Source organism: Phalaenopsis equestris, unplaced genomic scaffold (genome assembly GCF_001263595.1).
Source record: "Phalaenopsis equestris unplaced genomic scaffold, ASM126359v1 Scaffold000840, whole genome shotgun sequence".
Taxonomy (NCBI): Eukaryota; Viridiplantae; Streptophyta; class Magnoliopsida; order Asparagales; family Orchidaceae; genus Phalaenopsis; species Phalaenopsis equestris.
Genome location: NW_018165280.1, coordinates 1,733,223 through 1,749,852, shown reverse-complemented (window position 1 = coordinate 1,749,852; position 16,630 = coordinate 1,733,223). Strand labels below are relative to the sequence as shown.

Here is a 16,630-nt window from a genome sequence, read left to right as displayed (position 1 = left end):
ATCTCCAAACCCAACATGATTTCAATGGTGAAGATTTTATGTTTTTATGAATTTTATTTGATTTATTGGAATTATTTTAATGAAAACTCATTTTTAGCCTTTAAAAAATGCATCTTTCTATACCTCTAAAAAAATCGTCAAAACCCTTCAATTTTAATTTTAATCAAAAAGCTTGCAAGAAAGGTAACATTTCAAAACCAAAACTCAAATCCGGCTAAATAAATAGGAAGATTATGATTAAGGCATCATCCCAAAACCAAGATTCAAATCTAGCATACACTTTAACGAGAGGCGGCAAGGAAAAATAAAGTAAGCCTCAAAAAATGTAATTTTCAACATTTAAAACGACCTCCAATATATATTTCAATAAGGGACAACAAGGGAAGTAAATAAAAGCCCCAAAATGTAATTTCTAGCATTTAAAATGATTCTCCAGCATGTATTTCAACTAGGGGCAGCAAGAGGTGCAAGATAAAGGCCCCAAAAATATGATTTCCAATATTTAAAACAGCCACTAACATGTATTTCAATAAGGGGCAGCAAAGGAAATACATAAAAGCTCCCAAAGATGTAATTTCCAACATTCCAACACATCCTTTCAACATGTATTTCAACAAGGGGCAGCAAGAGGTGCAAGATAAAGCCCCAAAAATGTAATTTTCAGCATTCAAAACAACCACTAATATGTATTTCAATAAGGGGCAGCAAGAGGTACAAGATAAATGCCCCAAAAATATGATTTCCAACATTTAAAACAACCTCTAACATGTATTTCAACAAGAGGCAGCAAAGGAAATACATGAAAGCTCCCAAAGATGTAATTTCCAGCATTCCAACACATCCTTCCAACATGTATTTCAACAAGAGGCAGTAAAGGAAATAGATAAAGCCCCAAAAAATGTAATTTTCAGCATTCCAAACATCCTTCCAACATGTATTTCAACAAGAGGCAGTAAAGGAAATAGATAAAGCCCCAAAAAATGTAATTTCAGCATTCAAAACATCCTTCCAACATGTATTTCAATTAGGGGCAGCATGAGGAAATAGATAAAGCCAAAAAAAAAAAGTAATTTCCAGCATTCCAACACATCCTTCCAACATGTATTTCAACTAGGGGCAGCAAGAGGAAATAGATAAAGCCCCAAAAAAATGTAATTTCAGCATTCATGATATATGAAATAATATAAAATAGGGTAGGATAGAAGAATACCTCTTCTCCTTTTTGTAACTTAAAGCAAAAGAGGAGTAAAGCTTCCTTTCCAACAGAGAAAACAGCGAAGAGATTATCCTAATCGAATGGATAATAGAGGTAGAAAAGCATCCAAATCTCCCTAAAATCCCTCAAAAACTTCTTTCAAAATTTTTTTAACAAACCCTAAGCCACACAAGATCAAAAGAACAAGTAATAATGGATCTTGAAGAGATTTTGACAGCACCTCCCTACTTCCAAAATTTCGGCCAGCACCAGAAAAATTCCCAAAGTGGTATTTTAAAGCAAAGAAAAGAGGGAGGAGAAGCCACCTACCAACCACCCATTCCAGCAAATCGCGTGAGAGGAGAGGAGAAAAATTTAAAGCAAGAAGAAATGCGACCTGGGGCAGAGAAAGGGTCGGCCAGGTGGAAACTCGTGGTTGGGGGAACATTCGATCGAGAGGAACTCGAAGAGACGAGCCGCGCGCGCAACCAGCGGCGGAATGCCGCGTGTGAGGAGGGAGATGGAAAAAGAAATGCCGCGTAGGGGATGCCTTTTAATCGGGTTTATGCAAGCCAGGGAAAGCCTAAATAGAGTTAGGTTAAATATGATTTAAGAAAATATTTAAGATTTTAAAAAAAAAATAAAATTGTAATTCGTGTTTCACTCATGCATCAAAACACAACAAAATTGATGTCCTTTTAAGGTAATTTTGATATTCCGGACGCATTGGTGAGGTTCATTTCGCCGTCGGAAGTCGTTTTGACGAATTCATCGATTTGCGCGCCAAAATTTTTGTGTAATTTTTTTGTGTCGAAAGTATAGCAATATGGGTGTCCTTTCCTACCAAAATGGGTATCCCGGACGCGTTGGTGCAGTCCAATTTGTCGTCGGAGGTCATCCGGAGAAGTTCGCGTTTTCACCCGTCCTTTGGGCTTAATTGAAATCCAATTTCGCGCAATTCCGTGAATTTTGTACATTTTGTGTGTGTACGTGACGAAAAAGGTCGTGACGATGTTTTCCTGAGGCTTGAAGTCCTATTTGGAACATCTTCCTTGAATCTTCGCAAAATAGCCCATAACCGCTCGTTCATAAAACGATGGTCTTGTGCCAAAGATGCTAGACATCAAAAGAAAATAGGAATTGGCTGGAATTTCTAGAAGGGTGAGTCTCAATTCTAGTTTTCTAAGATGGTCCATAGGAATTTATAGAGCTAGAACCTAAGCTCTAAGGAGGAGAAGAAAAGACCTCACAAAAATGAGGTCAACAACATACCACACAAAACCCTATGTATTTACATACCTCTCACCTATAGTTTCATATTCACATACATAAAACTTTAGTTTTAAAACTGTGCATGAAAATGTATATTTCACTTTTAGAAAGTAGTAATAGTGCTATTTTTAGGTGATATTAAAGATTTGAGTATTATGTGTGTAAATATGAAAATTTAGGCGTGAGATATATAAATACATTAAAATTGTGTGTAAAGTATGTAAATGCCCCAAAAAATTAATTGGATCAACTTTCTACGAGGAGAAATATCTGGAGTATTTTCTTCTACAATATTGCTTAATTTGGCTTAATTTATGATTAACATACTTTTCTCAATATCACTTAACTGCAACCAAACCTTCCTCAGCTTTGCCTGTTGCACTGCTATGGCTTAATTTGGTGGTTTTGTTTATACACATATGTATTGTTATTATGTTTAATTATTTTTGGATTCTCTCATTTACTTGTTGTCGTGGTTCAAGGTTCGTTTTGTTATTGGGGGAGATGGTTTAAAACGTGTACGATTGGAAGAGATGAGGGAGAAATATTTCCTTCAGGACAAGGTTGAAATGCTTGGAGCTGTTCCACATGCTCAAGTGAGATCTGTACTAGTATCTGGTCATATTTTCCTCAACAGGTGTTTATTTTCCCAGGATTGTTTATTTCCAAAGAAGCAGAAGATATAGGAAAATCTACATACATACCACTCAATTCTTATGTATTTACATATCTAACACCTATACTTCAAATTTTACGTGCATGCCAACTTACCTATGTATGAAGAGGTGTATTTTTTAAAAGTTAAATTGGTGGTATTTTTGATGTGATATGCAAGATTTGGGCACTATAAAAGTAAATATTAAAGTTTAGGTGTTAGTTATGTAAATACATGAAAAATAGATGGTATGTATGCAAATGCCCCTATGAAGAAATCTTTTAAATTTCTTGGCTACATAACCTAATTGCAATCTTTGTCTAAAGCACAAATACTGGATCAGTCCCATTTTGTGGTTCATTTTCCTTTTTCACATGCTAGTTTTTAATTTACTTTATTTTATGCTTTAAATTTGAGTGTCTGTGTCATTCGTTACAACTTGCAAATTTTATTCAGCTAGCCATGGCTTGAGGTTTCTGCATTTTAGCTCTGTTCTTATGAGCCCTTGGTTCTAATAAATATATGGCTATTGCACTATCAGGTGCAGCTCGCCCCTTTCTTATAGTCTCTTAGCTCCAATACAAATATGATCATATTCAATTAACTACATTTTGAATAACTTTTTTTTTTTTAATCTAAATCTTTGTATGGTATCTACCAGCTAGAGGAATTATGCTGTTTAACCCAGGCACCGTATTAATTAGTTTAAGAATTGCGAGATGCAATGATATTTTATTGGTTGATTTGCATATTACACCTAAATCTTTATATTTACTTATATAACACCCTTGTTTCTAAATCATATTAAAATGCCTCAAATATTAACTATTCTAGAGTGAAATATGTTATTTTTATTTATTTGTTGTTATGTAATTTTGACATAGGTTAATTTAGACATGTAGATAAATACCCCGATTTTGTCAAGTTTAAGATGGAATGCCTTCTGTGTTAAAGTTTGACTTTAATTAACGTTTTAAGCTTCATCCCAGTTTAATTGGTAATTTTGATAGCTTGATAGCTTGCATGTGTTTACATTTTGATAATGCTCTTCTCCATTTATCACACTCGGGAAATTATGATGCTTTAATGCCGAAACAGTGAAACTCTTTCAGAATTCATTGTAAATATAGAAATGACGAGCAATACTTGTTTAGGAGATTCACACGCACACACACACGCACACGCACACGCACACGCACACGCACACACAAATCTTTGATATTTTTTTATATAACACTTTTATGTCACAATCATATTAAATTATATGCATGAAATGATGTGTTTCACTTTAAGAACTTACTATTGGTGGTATTTTAGATGTGATGTTAATGATTTATGAGTGTTATATAAGTAAATAATGTAGTTTTTAGATATATAATTTATTAAGAACTGTGTGTATGTAAATCCTTTTATTTTGCTGCAAGGCTGGGCATTGCCCCTAAAATGGTAAGTTAGTACATTAAATTCAAAAAAAGTAATGTTTTTATTATATTACATTTCTTTTTTTTGAAAGATTCATCTCTATCACTTCCTTTTCCCTAATGTATTGAACTAATGATCTTTTGAGATCAAATTTTTCCACCCACTTCCCGCTCGAACATCGATCAAATTATCAAATTGTTTCGGTCATCTTGACATGGCGAGGCTATTAGATTAACTGGTTGCTATGTTCTAATTTTTTATGGGCGGCTTCAAAAGTTGAAGCTATTAGATTTTCCGGCTGTTTTGTCCAAATTTTTTATGGGCGGTGTATGTAATTTGAGTTTAAATTGTTATTAGAAAGTTTTACATACTTAACGCTCAATTCTTATGCCCTTACATGTCTGACACCTCAACTTCATCTTTTACACATATGCCACCTTATTTATGCATGAAAAATGTGTATTTCACTTTTTAGAATTTAAAATGGTGATATTTTTTATTTGCTATGAAAATATAATGTAAAAATCAAAATTTTGTTGTTAGATATATAAATACATAAGAATTGGGTGGTATGTATGTATATGCCCCGTCTTTTTAATGAAATATGACGTGAAAATTTGAGTATTTTTTCCTCCCAGTAGGCTAGCTTAGCCAACTAGATTCTTAACATGTTACTTTCTCTCCGAATAAATAGGGCAGGCATCTTATTCTCATTTAAAAATTTTCTTCTGATTATTTTCAAGTATCTGTTTAAAAATATTTGTTTAACGTTAACAAATTTCAAACTCTTAAGGCTATCTTATTATTGCAGTTCTCTCACCGAAGCTTTTTGTATAGCTATTCTGGAAGCTGCAAGTTGTGGATTACTTACTGTCAGCACAAGAGTTGGTGGAGTCCCTGAGGCATGGCGTTTAAGTTTCCTTATTTCTTTGTTTAGGAAGATTTACAAACATACCACTCAATTCTTATGTATTACTTATCGAAAACGTAAATTTTAAATTTTACTTATATGCCGCCTAACTTGTGCATCAACAGGTGTATTTCACTTTTTAGTTTTTAAAATAGTGGTGCTTTTGATTTGATATGAAAGATTTAGGTGGTATAAATGTTAAAAATAAATTTGATTATTGCTGAAACTTTTTTTTCAGGTTTTGCCGGATGATATGATTGTGCTTGCAGAACCTACACCCGTGGATATGGTCCACGCTATCGAAAAATCGATTGAAATGCTACCGAATATTAATCCGGTTGCCATGCATGAAAGGGTGGATCTTCAAAACTAATTTGCTTTTATTTTCTTGGGATAATTTTTGTGTGATTTAGTATTCTGAATAGCTGTCCATTTCTGAGTATCTTTTCTAGAGATTTTGTTCCACAATTTTATATGTTGAAATCTCACATTAATTTATTTTTTCTTATTGCATGAATGTTCTTAGTTGAAAAAGTTGTATAGCTGGCATGATGTGGCTAAAAGAACTGAAGTTGTATATGATCGTGCATTGCTGTGCTCTGATGAGACTCTCTTGCAACGTCTTCCTCGGTATATTTTCTCTAATATTTTTTCTCTTGCTTTAAGTTTCTCATTGTGATTGCAATTTGCCCTTCATATATCACGAATCTGATATGCCTCAGAATCAAAATCAACGAACAAACCACAATAAAACGACAATAGATAGGCAAAAGTAACACAAATAAGGGCTGCCTTACAAAAATCAAAGGAAAACAAGCAAGATACAAGACTGATCTATTATTCAAGAGGTAGATCGTCTCTCCCACACCCTAGACGTCGCTAGGAACACCACAAGAAGAAAGAAAATAACAGCTACAACAAAACATACATAAAAAAGACAAACCCTAGGTTACTCTCTTTAACAGAATTCTCCCACAGCCATTCAAAACTTTCCTTCAAACTTTCGCTCCAAACTCCTCTAATTTTCCCTTCTTAAGTATGTGATTAAGGCCCTCGTGGACCCCTCCTGCTCACTACCTTCTTCACCCACTGCAAATGGCCACTCCCTTCCGTTTTTAGCCACTACAGATTGTCGCTCGACCTTTTCTCATGACATAGACTGGTTGGGCGGGCTAGTTGGGGGGCATTCGACTAGTGCATGATGAACCAGTCTTGTTACACTCGGGGTGTGGGTGTAACAATTCTCCCCTCCTAAAGAAGTACCTTGTTCTCAAGGTAGAATGATGAAAATTGCTTGTGCATCACTTCGTAAAGCTCCCATGTTGCTTCATATTCTGACAGTCTTTTCCACTTAACCAATATCTTTTCTACTTCCCTTATTTGTTGGCGCACTCCTTCGACCTCTAACGGCTCCAGAATCACCTCCAAGTCCTCAATCAGCGTTGGCGGTAGTGCAGATGAGTGTGTATGGTTTCCAATTGAACGTCTCAACTGTGATACACGAAAGATCGGGTGTAGTGTGGACGATGGTGATAATCTCAAACAACAAGCCATTGCCCCAATGCGTTCCATCACCTCATATGGTCCAAAGTGTCGTGGTGACAGCTTCCTGGCCAACTTCTTCTGTCGCTAAGGTCTTAGCTTCAACAGACAATGTCTCCTAGTTAAAACTACACCTCTCTTGTGGTCATCCACTTTCCTCTTCATGATTTGTTGAGCTCTCAGTAAATGCCTTTTTAGCTCTGCTAGTATTCTGTCCCTCTCGTCCAAGTACCGATCGACTTTGGATACTAGTGTAGCACTATGCCATAATGTATCAAGTGAGGTGGATCCAGTCCAAGTAATATCTTGAAAGGGGTGGTCTATGTCGTGATGTGATACAAAGTATTATACTAATATTTGACCTATACAAACCACTTGACCCATTGTTTTGGCGTATTGGATACAAAACAACGCAGCTACGTCTCTGCACTCCTGTTGTCCACCTCCGTCTGCCCATCATTCTGAGAATGATATGCGGTGCTCTTCTGAAGAAATGACCCTTGCAACCTGACTGGTTCTTTCCAGAAGTGGTTGAGGAAAACCTTGTCCTTATTCAATATTATTTATTCCGACACTCCGTGCAAATGAACCACCTCCTGGATAAACATTGCCGCCATCGAGATCGCAATGTAGGGATGTCGTAAAGGAATGAAATATCCACTGCTCCAAAAGATACTTTAAACTCCTTAGATCTGTTCTGACCATAATTGTCGTCCCAACATGTCGGACCGCCACTTTTGAATGGCCAAGAACATGACCATCAATTTCCGTTTATATACTAACTTTAGCCTCGTCTTGGCCATGAGGACCTGGTTGAAGTAGACAATCGATCGTTGATCCTGCATGAGCATTGCTGCCAATCTGTACCCAGATACATCCGTCTCCACCACAAATGGTTTACTGAAATTTGAAAATACTAATACTGGTACGCTAGTCATAACCCTTTTCAGATGTTTAAAGGTCTGTGTTGTTGTTTCCTACCATTTGAAATATTTTTTCTTCAACTACTTTGTTAGTGGTCATGCTATTGTGCCATATCCTTTCACGAACTTCTGGTAGTAGCCGGTGTGACCCAGGAATTCTCTCAACTCCTTCAAACTCCATGGTACAGACATCAATCATAGCCTCGATCTTGGACTGATCCACTGCTACCCCGTTCTGGTAACAAGTGTCATAAATTCTCCACCCGCGACTGTGCAAAAGAAAATTTCTTCAAGTTGGTATACAACTTGTGTTCCCTCGACGTCTCTAGGGCTGTCTTTAGGTGCGTCACATGTTGTTTCCATACCACTGTAGATCAAAATGTCATCAAAGAAGACCGGGATAAATTTTCGGAGGTAAGGTTGGAAAATCCTATTCATGAGGGGCTAAAATATCGCCGACACATTGGTGAGACCAAACGACATCACTAAGAACTCATAATATCCTTCATGTGTCCTGAACACTGTCTTGTGTACATCAACTGTATTCATCCTGACCTGGTGGTATTGGTATCCCAATTTAAGAATAAATTTTTAGAAAATGACTACTCCATAAAGGTCATTCAGTAACTCATTAGTATTTTCTGAGTCGTTTGCAAGGAATTACAAAAGAAATTTATTCAACAAAAATGTGAGTTAGGAAAGATTGGTCGACGAAATATGAACTAGAGACTTAATCTTTATATACCCCAAAACAATACATTTTTTTACCACGAGATTGATCAACCGGAGGAATAGGGAACTTGTCCAACATCGTCTTATTGTTCAAAACTCGGATGTCCACGCAAAATCTCCAACTATCATTTTTTTTCTTTACCAACAGGACGTGATTGAAGAAAGGGCTCAAACTAGGCCTGATGATCTCGACCTCGAGCATCTCATGGATCTGTTTCTTTATCTCATTCTTCTGAATCTGGGTATCTGTATAGTTTGACTCTGATGGGGAAAACAACCTCATTCAATGTAATAGCGTGTCTGTGCTCCCTCAGGGGAGGTAACCCGCTTAGCTGTTGGAAGACATCCATGAACTGCTGTAGAAGCTGCTGGACTCCTTTAGAAAACTCTGTTAACTCTGAATCTCGAATCTTCTCAATGCTTTTCAACTCTACCAAGTAGCCCAGTCCTGCTTCCCGTATCGACTTGACAAATTTTTTGAGCAACACCATAGTTTTGCATAAACTAGCATCTCTTCTCGGCATCACCTTCCTACCCTCCACTTGGAACTCCATCGTCAGGACTTCCAATCCACCTTCATCTCCCCTAGTGTTCGCAACCACTTCATTCTCAAAATCACATATGTGCTGCCTAAATCTAAGAGACAAAGTCCTCCACCACCTATAGGCTATGAAGTGTAAGAACTAACCCTTTGCAAATTACCTGAATTTTCTCTACCTTCCTAGTCACCATTATGACACTGAAGCTTACTATAGTCATCAGCTCCAACCCTAGTTTCTCCACAATCTGTTTTGAGATGAAGGTATTTGTGGCCTTGCCATCTACCAACACCACAATTTGTTGTTCCCTGATTCACCATCTCACCTTCATGGTGTGATTCAGAATAAATCTCACTACGGAATTGAGAGACGCCTCCGTCACATCCAAATACATATGCTCATCCTCCACAGGTTCCTCTCCTGATTCCTCATTTTCTGTTTCCTCTTGCCGAACTAAAAAAATCTGAATGGCACGATCCTTGCAATGGTGTCCTGAGGCGTATTTCTTATCACAATGGTAACACAATCCTTTTGCTATTTTATTATGCATTTTTGCATCTGTGAGACGCTTGAAACTACCATCAAGACTGGGTCTTGCATTCTTCTCCTCCGGCGGCTCTTTCTGAGATGACATCGTCTGGGTCATCGGTGTCGTAGCTGTCAAAGTGCCCTTGTAGAATCCTCCAGTATTGCTGCATTTACTGATCTTCTTCACTTGTTTCTTATCCTCCATTATCTGGGCGAGCTCCATCATTTCTCTTAATCCTCGCGGTCCCAAGGGGCAGATGACTGCTCGTATGTCGAGCTTTAGGCTTTTCAAGAAATTCCCTTCCAGTCCTGCTGCAGAAATCTCCCTCAACTTCCCTGACAAGAGCTCGAACTTCTCCTAGTATTTCATTACCGTCCCTCATGAGTCAAAGCATAGAATGTTGGTGTAGGTCTCCTTCCCGAATGACTTGAAAATTCTCCAACAAGTAATCCTTAAATTCCTCCCATGGGTGCATCAGATATGTTGCCTCCATCCACTGGAACCATGCTAGAGTTTTTCTCGAGCATAATCCCGCTGCCATGAACTTCTCTTCCTCAGTTAACGCATTGATTGCAAAGTAGTGCTTCACTCGATAGACTCATCCATGTGCATCATTCCCTTTAAAGATTAAGATTGACATCTTCAATTTTCTGACTCTTGCATCTCCACCCCAAACTTTTCTTCCTCCAACATTTCCTCCCATATATCTAGGATGAAACTCCCTCTTTTGATCATAAGCATATCCCACTCCCGATTCCATTCTTCCTCCATCGTCCTTTTCTATGTCCCTTACTCATTCCTTCAATTTTCGACCTATCCCCCTCAATCGGAAGTCTCCACTCCTCTCGGAGTCCTAGGGGGACGCTCATGTTAGTAGATTATGTCTTTCTAGTTGTCTTCTCGTTCGATCTCATTCCCTTTTGACTTGACCAAGGATTCCTCGATCAACCCTTGGTGTTAGGGTTTGCGACTGAAGCGATCAGGACGATCTTAGAATGCTTTTCCATGAACTTTTTCATCATGTCCCACATTTCCCCTATGCTCTCAAATCCATCTTCCATTCGATTTTGAATGGAAATAAATCTGTCCTCCATAGTGGTGAACCTCTCTTTCATTCTCGATCTGATTTACCCTACCTCTCGTTCTAACACGTCCACTTTCTTTGCTGCCTCTCACTAAGATCTAGGCTCTGATACTAATTTGATATGCCTCAAAACCAAAATCAGCGAACAAACTACAACAAAATGACAATAGATAGGTGAAAGAAACACAAGGGCCGCTCTTGCAAAAATTAAAGGAAAATAAGAAAGATACAAAACTGATATGCTATTCGAGAGGTAGATCGTCGCTCCCATGCCCTAAATGTCGCTTGGAATCCCACAAGAAGAAAAAAAACAACCTCTAGAATAAAACATGCATAAAGAAGACAAACCCTAGGTTACTCCATTTAATAGAATCCTCCCACAATAATTCAAGACTTTCCTTCCAACATTCCCTCCAAATTCCTCTGGTTTCTCTACCTTGAGTATGTGATTAAGGCCCTCATGGACCCCTTTTGTTCCTAGTTTTCTTCAGTCGTGACAAATTGCTGCTTGTCGCTAGGCCTTTTCTTGCAACGTAGACCGGCCAGGCGGTCAGGTTAGGAGTCATCCTGGATCGGTCTTGTTATACCTGGATCTATTACGGCCATGGGCATAATAGAATCATTCACCTTTTTCTTTTTTTTTCTTTTTTTCACACTGTCAAATGACATGTAAAATTTTTGCTTTCCCAAGGTTACATTGAACTCGTAGGAGAGATTTAAGGGTTGGTAGTTCAATAGTTTAATTAAGATTGAATTGGATGATACACTAAATAGTAAATGTTAAAATAATTTTAATATAGTTTAAATGATATAATATGATGCAATTTTATCTATTCTATTCAAAGTTTAATTTTTAGTTCAAAAAAAAAATTGAAAAATGATATTGTAATTATTTTTTCATTTTTTAATCTAAAACTTTTATTTTTAGCCTTCCAGTTTAAAAAAATAAAAATAAAAAATGATCAATGTTAGAACTTGTCTGTTCATTAAAAAAATGGGACATATTCACCGTATAAACCGCTGATTTTGACTGGTTTTGACTAGTTTTGTGCCAAATTAGGTTTGGGCCTACAGTGAATTAACCAGGTTCCATTCACTGTTGAACTCGGCTGGATCATCCGGTTCGATCCAATTTAAAATTTCTTGAGATGTTGCCTCTTAGGGCTCAGATTTATGTTTTTTTTATTCGTGTAACTTTTTTCTCAGATCTGTAAGTATTTGTAATGGGATGTTTGAAACTTCTGCTCTTGCTTAAGCTGGTTGTTCAAACTTCGCAGCAGTTTAGAAAGAACCATAAATCTTTTCAAACCTTAAAATGGTATTCATATTGGTTATGTTCCATTTTGTTGCATTCTAGATATCTTAAATGTGGGGCATGGGCAGGGAAGCTGTTTTGCTTAGTTATGATAGTCAATTTCTTGCTATGGCAGCTACTTCAATTGTGGCAGGTAAGTTAATAACATATATTGCATTCTTCACATAAATTGTATTCATTTAATTTTGCAGGAATACTAATTTGCTTATATTTTATCAGCCTTCAAAGAGTATAGAAGAGGTGCCTGATATTGCCATACTCAAGAATAAAGACAAGGAGAAATGCTGCTAAGAATGCCTCGATTTGGCTAGTTTTTTGGTAGATAAATTACATTGGGGATTACTTGTCATTCTTTGTCATATTTGGATGTAAATAGAACTACTTTTTTGAAGGTATAAAACCACTTCCATTTTATTTTTAGGTATTTGTTAGTTTAGGAAATTGCATTTGATTATTCCTAGGAATAATCTGCTAAACTTCCTTTAAGAGTTAAACATACTGCTATTGCTATAATTATTAAAAGGTACGATGCTAAATCTCTTATGCTTACAGGCCAATTTCTCTTTGCAATTTTATTTTTAAAGCTATTGTTATTTTACTGTTAGACATGCCTAAATCTATTTTTCTTAGAGTTATTCATTTTCGCCAAGCCATTTTTATCGAAGGCTGGATATTGCTGACAATATTATCTTAGCTAATAAACTTTTTTCTGAGGTCAACTTTTGTACTTCTACTAAGAAATGTTGTGCTAAAATTAATTTAATGAAAACCTTTGATAAAGTACATAATATGTTTCTTTATGATCATATGTATCGTCTGAGTTTTCCTCTTATTTTAATTAATTGGATTTAAGTTTATACTGTTGATGTTAACATTTCTGAACTAATAAATAGTGAAATGAAATGTTTTTTTCCTTTGATTTGTGGCTTGCGACAATGTTGTCCTCTCTCCCCCTATCTCTTTGCTATTGTCATGGATGCTCTTTTTTCTTCACTTGATTATTATGATCATGATAATAACATTAATAATTGTCATAATAATTGTGAGATCATATCTCATTGTATTTATGCTGATGATATTCTTACCTTTGGTACAGTTGATAAATCATTCTATAACCCATTTTTCTATTTTGTGGACAATTTGGCTCAACAGCAGCTTTGTAATATTAGTAGTTTTAATATTAAATTGTTACCTTAGGATTATCTGCATTTTTAATTCTGTTGACAATTTGGCGCAACAGCAGCTTTGTAATATTGGTAGTTATAATATTAAATTGTTACCTTAGGACTATCTTGGATCATCTTATCTTGGGGTCACTATTAAACCTTCTAAGTTGGTTGCTGGTATTTGCCAAAAACTTTTTGACAAACTTTTTCTCACTTGCTTGCTGGAAACAAAAGTTTTTATTTCTGCTAGTAAACATCAATTAGTAAAATTTACTATTTAGAGTTTTTTATATTATTTGTTTCATTCTTCTACTTTACCAAAGGGATTAAAAAGCAAAATTTTCTCCATGATTAATAATTCTCTTAATCATAATGATAATATTAAATAGTTGCATATCATTGGTTAGAATAAATCACTCTTCCTAAGCACATTGGTGGCCTTGGTTTATCTTCGCTTGATGGTATTAATATCATATGTAAGTCAAAAATCATTTGGAATATTTATAATTCTAATTCTTATTTAACTAATTGGTGTCTTAACTATCTTGGTTCTTTTTGGTGTAAAGTTTGTCATTCTGCTATTTTTTAGAATGGCATTGTTAAAGTAGCTTTGAAAATTAAACATTCTCTTACTTTTCAGGTGAATATTAATAGTAGTATCTATTTTGTATTATGACTATTGGTTTTATGAGTCTTCTTTATATAATCACTTTGGTGGATTCTGTTTTTATATGGTTTAATTCATCTAAGAAGACTAAGCTTTGTGAACTTATCTTTAATAATGTTTGGACTTCATCTTGGAACATATCTGCTCCTATTCATTGTATTCAAGCTATTTATAATATTATTTTTATAAATGACATTAGTTGCCTTTGGAATAATAATAAAAAATTATTCTCATAAATCTGTTTACTTCTTATATGAGAATCCACCTTGTGCTGACTAGTCTAATATGGTTTGGTTTAAGAATTATTCTATTAAATTTGTTGTTCATGTTTGGAGATTGTTCATACTGGGCTTATTCTCAATATTAGAGGTATTACTATTAAATCTACTCATATTTTTATGTTTTTCGGAGTTTGAAAAGCCTAATCATTTATTCTTTGAATGCCCTTTTTTCTCATTATATTCTTAATAAATGCATTTCCAATGGTTATTTCTTCATCAGTCCTAGTAATATTTTTCAGTTGCTTTATCACTATGATAATATATTATGTTTCATCGTGTATACACTGTTTTTGGATGGAAACTTCATGATTTTCTTGCAGTTTCATGTGGTTCTTTACCTATGGTGGTTGTAGATGTTTGCTACGGGTCTTGCTACGGATGGAAACTTCATGATTTTCTTGCAGTTTCATTATGGCTGTTTCACCTTTAGAATATTTTTTGATCTGGATTAGTTTCAGTTTTGAAAATTAACTTGGATTCTTTTCTTGGACCAATTCCTGGATTGAGGTTGTTGATGTTTTGTTTGCGTGACTTTTTAAAGCTCCCCATTTTTGGACTAAGACCTTGTTTGTGGGAGCTTCTTCTTTCAAAATAACTTCTTTAAATGTAATGTTAGAATAAACAACTTTATAAAGTGGTGGTTACTAAAGTCAATACTATCGTTTGAATACAAAAAAATTGTTTACTTTTTAACATCCAAAAATTCATTACAAGACTAAAATATCTTTAATATTTTAATTTTTAACTTGCGAGTTTGTTTTTCCGCGGACAGAGGAGAGGCAAAGTATGGCCTTACGGAGGAGGAAAAAGCTGAGAAGCTGCGCGAACTTGGCCTGCCGAAATAGGAAAAATTGTTGTTGCGGCGAAAATAAATTCCTTAAAAGTTCAATATCCAAACGACACATTTGCATTTTATGAACTTTTCATCGCAGCAACTGCTCTTCAAACGGAGCCTAAAAAGGGCAGATCCTTCATTCATTTCCTCTTAACCACGTTTTCGGACCTTGAAATCAAGCACTCCATGCTAATGGATCAATTTTTTAAGGAATGTTCACTTACATGCTGCTGTTCTTTTTTTCCCCCACACTTTTTTATGATTGTTTCTTGTCCTTTTGGTCTTCAAATTTTCATAGATTTGTATTGGTCTTTTCTTGTTATGTATGTGTATTGATGTTCCTTTGCCTAAACTGTCTCATTGCGTTTTTATTCTTGATATTAGTGTATAAGAGCAGATATTCACTTTATTTTATTTTGAGTATTGGTATATTTGGTTGAGCTATGATGATTACATTAAAATTCAGCCATTTTTTTACTATTTTGAATCTTTGATTTCAGATCTTTGAATATTTTGGATTGGACCTTTCTAAAGGCCAAGCTTTGCCAAACGAAGCGTAAGGCCTAATCTTGAAGCTGCTGCTCGAAATATTGTTCTGTGCTTCTCTTTTGCTGTTGGATGTTGAAGCATGCTATTTTATTGGGTGCTGTAGGCTTTTCTCTCTAGGGATTGTTGGATGATTTTTCTCTTCCTCCATGGCGATTTGTTGTGTTTCTGTAGATTCTTTCTTCAAGCAGTTTTTATATTTTATTTTGTTACCTGTAGGTGTTTTGTGATGTCTAGTTTGTTCCTTCAGTGGTCGTTTTGTGTGACGTTGCATCTTCTCTTGGGTTGCACTTGTATTCCATTTCTTTCCAATAAAGAATTCAATTTTCATGGCAGAAAATTGGAGGAAACTTAGTTTAATTTCTTTAAGATTTCTTAATTAATTAAGCACTTAAAAAAAGATCACAGCTTAAAAGAATTGAAAAATCATATTACATTGTGCACCTTTTTCATGCATACTTTAGTAGATCACTGTTTTAAATGTAAATATCAAAATTAAGGCATCAGATGTAGAAATACATAGGAAGTAGGAGTTTTTAAGATCCTTCCCTGAAAACACCAAATAGGTTGATGACCCCATCCCACAAATTTATATTGAAATGCATAGGACCCGGCCCAAACCATATGTTTTCCACTCTCTAAATTATATTGAATATTATATTTTAACTACATAAATTTTAAATATAACTTTTTAACTGCATTAAAGGGTAGTCTGGTAGCACAATTCTAACAGTATTTAGTCTTGGATTTAACCCAAAGTTTGCCAAAAGTAAAGAAAATGAAATTCAAACTCTGTTAATCCAAATTTGTCTCCATTCGTCTTTCGTAGAGCCGTTTGTTTTGTAAATCCCGTTCGATTTGTAAATTTGGATTTACTAAATCTAACATATATTAGATTTATGTTGTCCTTACGACCTTTGCTAACATCATGAACTCGACGAAAATTTGAATTTGTTAAATGATAGCATAAGCCAAATACCATGTTAAAAGTCATTTTCTTTTATTCACTAGTGAAGA

The 16,630-nt window shown here is 35.4% G+C and overlaps 1 protein-coding gene and 1 long non-coding RNA gene across 8 annotated transcripts in view; both read left to right on the top strand.

Moving 5' to 3' along the window:
- The window catches only part of LOC110031626 (phosphatidylinositol N-acetylglucosaminyltransferase subunit A), a 40,234-nt gene extending 24,351 nt beyond the window's left edge, over positions 1-15,883 (top strand). For 5 of the 7 annotated variants that reach the window (XM_020734931.1, XM_020734930.1, XM_020734935.1 and 2 more), the window contains 6 exons: positions 2,950-3,104; positions 5,356-5,446; positions 5,693-5,809; positions 5,981-6,084; positions 12,161-12,251; positions 12,338-12,662. In XM_020734931.1, coding sequence (XP_020590590.1) covers positions 2,950-3,104; positions 5,356-5,446; positions 5,693-5,809; positions 5,981-6,084; positions 12,161-12,251; positions 12,338-12,409 — 630 coding nt within the window. In that variant the 3' untranslated portion in view covers positions 12,410-12,662. Of the gene's footprint in view, positions 1-2,949; positions 3,105-5,355; positions 5,447-5,692; positions 5,810-5,980; positions 6,085-12,160; positions 12,252-12,337; positions 12,663-15,004; positions 15,306-15,567 lie in introns of those variants that run through there. The other 2 variants (XR_002294756.1, XR_002294755.1) reach the window with 2 other exon arrangements.
- Positions 116-1,567, top strand: LOC110031627. Its single transcript, XR_002294757.1, has 2 exons — positions 116-630; positions 877-1,567. It is a non-coding gene; the product is annotated as an uncharacterized LOC110031627 (long non-coding RNA).
- Positions 15,884-16,630: the final 747 nt, after the last annotated feature.